General features: G+C 57.2%; 1 protein-coding gene across 1 annotated transcript; it reads right to left on the bottom strand.

Moving 5' to 3' along the window:
* Positions 1-506: 506 nt before the first annotated feature.
* Positions 507-3,516, bottom strand: ETH_00012755 (uncharacterized protein; the record flags this gene model as incomplete). Its single annotated transcript, XM_013376343.1, is given in 6 exon segments — positions 507-1,073; positions 1,091-1,874; positions 2,072-2,265; positions 2,470-2,640; positions 2,739-2,906; positions 3,007-3,516. The coding sequence occupies 6 exon segments, from the start codon at positions 3,514-3,516 to the stop codon at positions 507-509; spliced, it is 2,394 nt and encodes a 797-aa protein (XP_013231797.1).
* Between the last annotated feature and the right edge of the window lie 1,188 nt (positions 3,517-4,704).

The raw sequence follows: 4,704 nt of genomic DNA, 5'->3' as shown, positions 1-4,704 counted from the left end.
GGCTGTCGGCAGCACAAGCTACAATAACCCTCTGGGTTTCCAATTTGGCATTTAGGGTTTAGGGTTTAGGGTTCAGCGTTTAGGATTTCCACCGCGCGTCAGGGGCGCCGCATGCAGGCCCAGCAGCAGCAGCAGCAGCAGCAGCAGCAGGAAGGCCTCAGGCGCTGCACCTTTGCATGCTGCTGCTGTGAGCAGCAAACCCTAAATCCCAAATTTTAAACGCTAAACCCTAAACCCTAAACCCTCATTCCTCAGCCCCACAGCCAAAACCCTAACGCCAGCTTGCCCTTACGCATGTCTGCAGCTGCCGAGCCAGGGTTTAGGGTTTGCCGGCGCAGCAAGACAGCCAAACTCGCTCTTCCATGCTCTAGGGTTTAGGGTTTAGAGAGCAAATAGGGGTAAAAAAGCAAAGTAGCGTGCACACCGGGGGCTGCTGCTGCTGCAGCAGCCGCAGCAGCAGCTGCTGCTGCTAGGGCGCTGCAAGTGGCTGTTGAAGGCCTGTGCAGCTAATATGGGGCAGCAGCAGCAACGCAGCTTCGGCTAACCGGAGCTGCTGCAGCTGCTGCTGCTGCAGCTGCTGCTGCTGCAGCTGCTGCAGCTGCTGCTGCTGCAGCTGCTGCTGCTGCAGCTGCTGCTGCTGCAGCTGCTGCTCGGTTGGAAACTGCTACGTCAGCACTACCTACAGCAGAAGTAAAGTTGGGCTGTTGCAGCTGCTGTTGCAGCTGCTGTTGCAGCTGCTGTTTCAGCTGCTGCTGTTGCAGCTGCTGCTGTTGCAGCTGCTGCTGTTGCTGCGGCAGCTGCAACGGCTGTTGCAGATCCCTCAACCTGCTGGCCGCTTTTGCTGTTCTGCCCAGAAAGCTTAACTCCACTGCTGCTGCTGCTGCTGCTGCGGTTTTGCTCTCCACAGCGGTTGCTGCTGCTGCTGCTGTGGTGTGCTGGAAGGCGCTGGTGCAGCGGCAGCTGCAGCAGTTGCTGCTGCGTTTCCTGCTGCTGCTGCTGCTGTTGTGGTGTAGCTTCTGGTTATGGTTAGTCTGCCGCAGCTGCTGCCATCGCCGATGCTCCTGCTGCTGCTGCTGCTGGAATACCCTACAGGGAACTGCTGCTGCTGCAGCCAGCTGCTGGGGGAGGCCCTTGCAGGCCGGCCAGCAGCAGGTCCAGCAACAGCAGCAGCGCCAGTAGCAGCAGCAGCGCCAGCAGCAGCAGCAGCAGGTGAGGCAGCAAGCGCAGCAGCAGCAGCAGGCGTTGCGTTTGCCGCGCCGTTATCACGCAGTTTTGTTGGCGTAGCAACAGCAGCAGCAGCAGCTGCTGCTGCTGCAGTACCAGCAGCAGCAGCCGCTGAACTAGCAGGTGCGTCAGCAGCACCCAACTTAGGTTGTACAGCAGCAGCTGCGACGTTCTCCTGATCTGCAGCAGCAGCAGCAGCAGCACTAAGTTTGTTGCTGCTACCCAGCTGCCACTCCCTGGGTACACGAGCAGCAAGAAGCTGCTTCTGCTGCTGGAGCAGCTCCAGCCGCCGCAGCAGCAACTTGTGCTGCCGCTGCAGCTGCTGCAGCTCCCACTCCTCCTCTGACTCCTGCTGCTCCCCGCAGCTGTGCTGCAGCTGTTGCTGCTGCTGCTGCTGCTGCTGCTGGCGAGCTTGCGGCTTGCTGGTCCTCTCTGCAGCTGAATGGCAGGGAGCAGCAGCTTCTGGTGCTGCTGCTGCAGCTGCTGCTGCTGTTGCTGCTTCGCCTGTCGCACGTGCTGCTGCTGTGCTAGCCCCTGTGACTAATGCTGCTGCTACTGGTACTGCTGTTGCTGCTGCTGCAGCTGCTGCTTCCGATGCTGCTGCTGCTGCTGCTGCTGGAAGCCCCTCGCTAAGATGCACGCTGTGAGACCTGCACAGCACAGACCGAGAAAACCCTAAACCCTAAACCCTAAACCCTAGCCCCAGCTCCTAGGCCCAGTAGCAGCATGCTGCACCATTGCAAAGAAGAGAAAACACTTCACAGGGCTTTAAACGAGTGTTTAGGGTTTAGGATTTGGGCTTAATGTTTCAGGGTTTAGGGTTTAGGGTTTAGGGTTTGACTCGGACAAGTCCCCAAGGTGAGTGTAGCTGCTCTCGCTGCAGCTTTGCTGCCGCTGCAGCAGCCGCCTTCGAGTAGCGGTGCTGATGAATTTGCTTCCTGCTGCTGCTGCTGGCGCTGCTGCTGCTGCTGCTGCTGCTGGCGCTGCTGCTGCTGCTTGGGCCCTCTTGGCTTCTGCTGCTGCAGCAGCCTCTCTCATACGCTGCAGCAGTTAAATCGCAAGCAGCAGCAGTAGCAGCAGCATTAGCAGCAGCAGCAACAGCAGCGACAACAGCAAGGCAGCAACAGTAGCAGCAGCAGCAAGAGCATCAGCAATCACAAATTAACCAAAAGAAGAGCTGGGTCAACTTATACCATTAATACCACTGCTGCTGCTGCTGCTGCTGCTGCTGCTGCTGTTGCCTACCTGCGCACGCTCCTCCTCACACTTGCGTACCATGAGCCGCCGCAGCAGCGGCTGCTGCTGCTGCTGCTGCTGCTGCCGCTTCTTGTCTGCCAGAGCTGCTGCAGCTGCTGCTGCTCGCAGCAGGCTTTGCTGCTGCTGTTGCTGCTGCCGCACTAGGCGTTGCTGCTCCGCCTGCAGCAGCGCAGCCACCCTTCGAACTCAGACTTCATTGTGCAGACAGCTAGGGTTTAGGGTTTAGGGTTTAGGGTTTGGGGTTTGAAGCTGAGCACCTCTTGGCTTTGGCGCTCAAGTTCAGTGGACAGCTGCAGCTGCAGCAGAGCCCGCAGCTGCTGCTGCAGCAGCAGCTGCTGCTGCTGCTGCAGCAATTCCTGCTCCTCCTGCTGCTGCTGCAGCTCTTGTCGCTTCTTTCGTTGCTCCTCCTGCAGCAGGCGCTGCTGCTGCAGCGCAAACAGCACCAGCAGCAGCAGCAGCAGAAGTGCACAGATTGTCTGCAAACAGCTAGGGTTTAGGGTTTGAAATTTAGTGCTGAGGGTTTACTTGGACTCTTCTCTTCTCTTCTTGTGCGTGCTGCTGCCTTGCTGCAACACGACGACGAATTATCTGCTGTTGCTGCTGCTGCTGCTGCTGCTGTTGCTGCTGCTGCTGCCGTCTTAGACTGCGGTGTGTAGCCTGCTGCGATGAAGTGCCTTGAGCTGCGGGTGAATAAAGTTGCTGCTGCTGCTGCTGTTGCTGTTCTTCGTTGGTGTGCAGAAGCAGCTGCTGCTGCTCCAACTTCAGCTGCTGCAGTTGTTGCTGCTGCAGCTGCAGCTGCTGCTGCTTGTCCTCCCTGGTGTGCAGCAGCAGTTGCTGCAGCAAGAGATGGTCATACTGCTGCTGTTGCTGCTGCTCGTGTTGCTTCGGAGCAGCAGCAGGGGTGGCGGCTGCTGCCTGGCTGTTTGCTGCTGCAGGGGGAGCAGCAGCAGCAGCAACTGCTGCTGCTGCTGCTGCTGCTACTGCGTCAGGGGGGAGGTTAAGGATATGATATAAGGACAGTGGGTGTCGCCTCATGCCGCTGTAAACCCTAAACCCTCCTAGGGTTTAGGATCTAGGGTTTAGGGTTTGGGGTCTCGGGTTTGGGGTTTAGGGTTTAGGACCCAAACTGGGTATTCTCACAGCGCACACAGTTGTCCCCCTCGATGTGCTGCCGCACAGATCGAGGCCTTGGGTCTAGGGTTTAGGGTTTAGGGTTTAGGGTTTAGGGTTTAGGGTTTAGGGTTAGGACGGTGGGGTTGTGTTACACGTTCGCGACGAGGCGTACATACACCCCGGAGAAAGTGCTCTGTGCAGCAAGGAAAAAAACAAAACAATTCATTTTCAGTTTTCTACGCTTTAGGGTTTAGGGTTTAGGGTTTAGGGCTTAGGGCCGATACTGCAGCCAGTGTCGGCTGGCGCTTCTGGCTTGGGCCCCTAGGGCTTCGCAGCCGCTAAGCTAAACCCTAAACCCTAAACCCTAAACCCTAAACCCTGCTCCGTACACACTAAACCCTAAATCCTAAACACTCCATCTTTTAACTTTCAACTCTTTTTAAGCCCTTAACGGGCGCTGCGTCTCCTTTGCTTCTTCGTCGTCGGCATCAAGGGTTTAAGGTTTAGGGTTAAGGGTTTAGGGTTTAGGGTTTAGGGTTTAGGGTTTAGGGGTCCAGTCTGCAAGTACATATCCAGTACGGTTTAAACAAGAGCCTCGCCATTCCGCTTGTGCGCCCTGTGCGGCTCCAGCGCGTAGGGCTGAGGGTTTAGGGTTTAGGGTTTAGGGTTTAGGGTTTGGGAGATGTCTCGCCGCGCCCAAGTCTTGTTATTTGTTGCTGTGTTTGCTGCTGCCTGCCTCACGGCTGCTGCTGCTGCTGTACGCGGGGACATCCCTCTGGCCCTGAAGTCGCTCTCCGTAAGGGTTTAGGGTTTAGGGTTTAGGGTTTAGGGTTTGGGCTTTTTGAGTGGCGAGGCGGACCTCTTCCTGATGCCAGGGTTTGGGGTTTGGGGCACCGGGCAGTGCTTTCTCGTTGGGGTTTAGTGTGCCCCCAAGGTTCAAGAAGTTAGGGTTTAGGGTTTAGGGTTTAGGGTTTACGCGCAGGTGGCAGTTTGCCAGCTGGTTGTCTTCGGCCTCTGGGGTTTGGCGAGTGTTGTTTTGGGGGTTTTGAAATTGCCCGACGCCCCCGAGGCAGCAGAGGAGCTCGCCGGCGTAAACCCTAAACCCTAAAC

This window comes from Eimeria tenella, genomic scaffold, assembly GCF_000499545.2.
Source record: "Eimeria tenella Houghton genomic scaffold, Eth_scaff336, whole genome shotgun sequence".
NCBI lineage: Eukaryota > Apicomplexa > Conoidasida > Eucoccidiorida > Eimeriidae > Eimeria > Eimeria tenella.
Note: the sequence above shows the minus strand (reverse complement) of the source record. Positions and strands in the feature narration are given on the sequence as shown.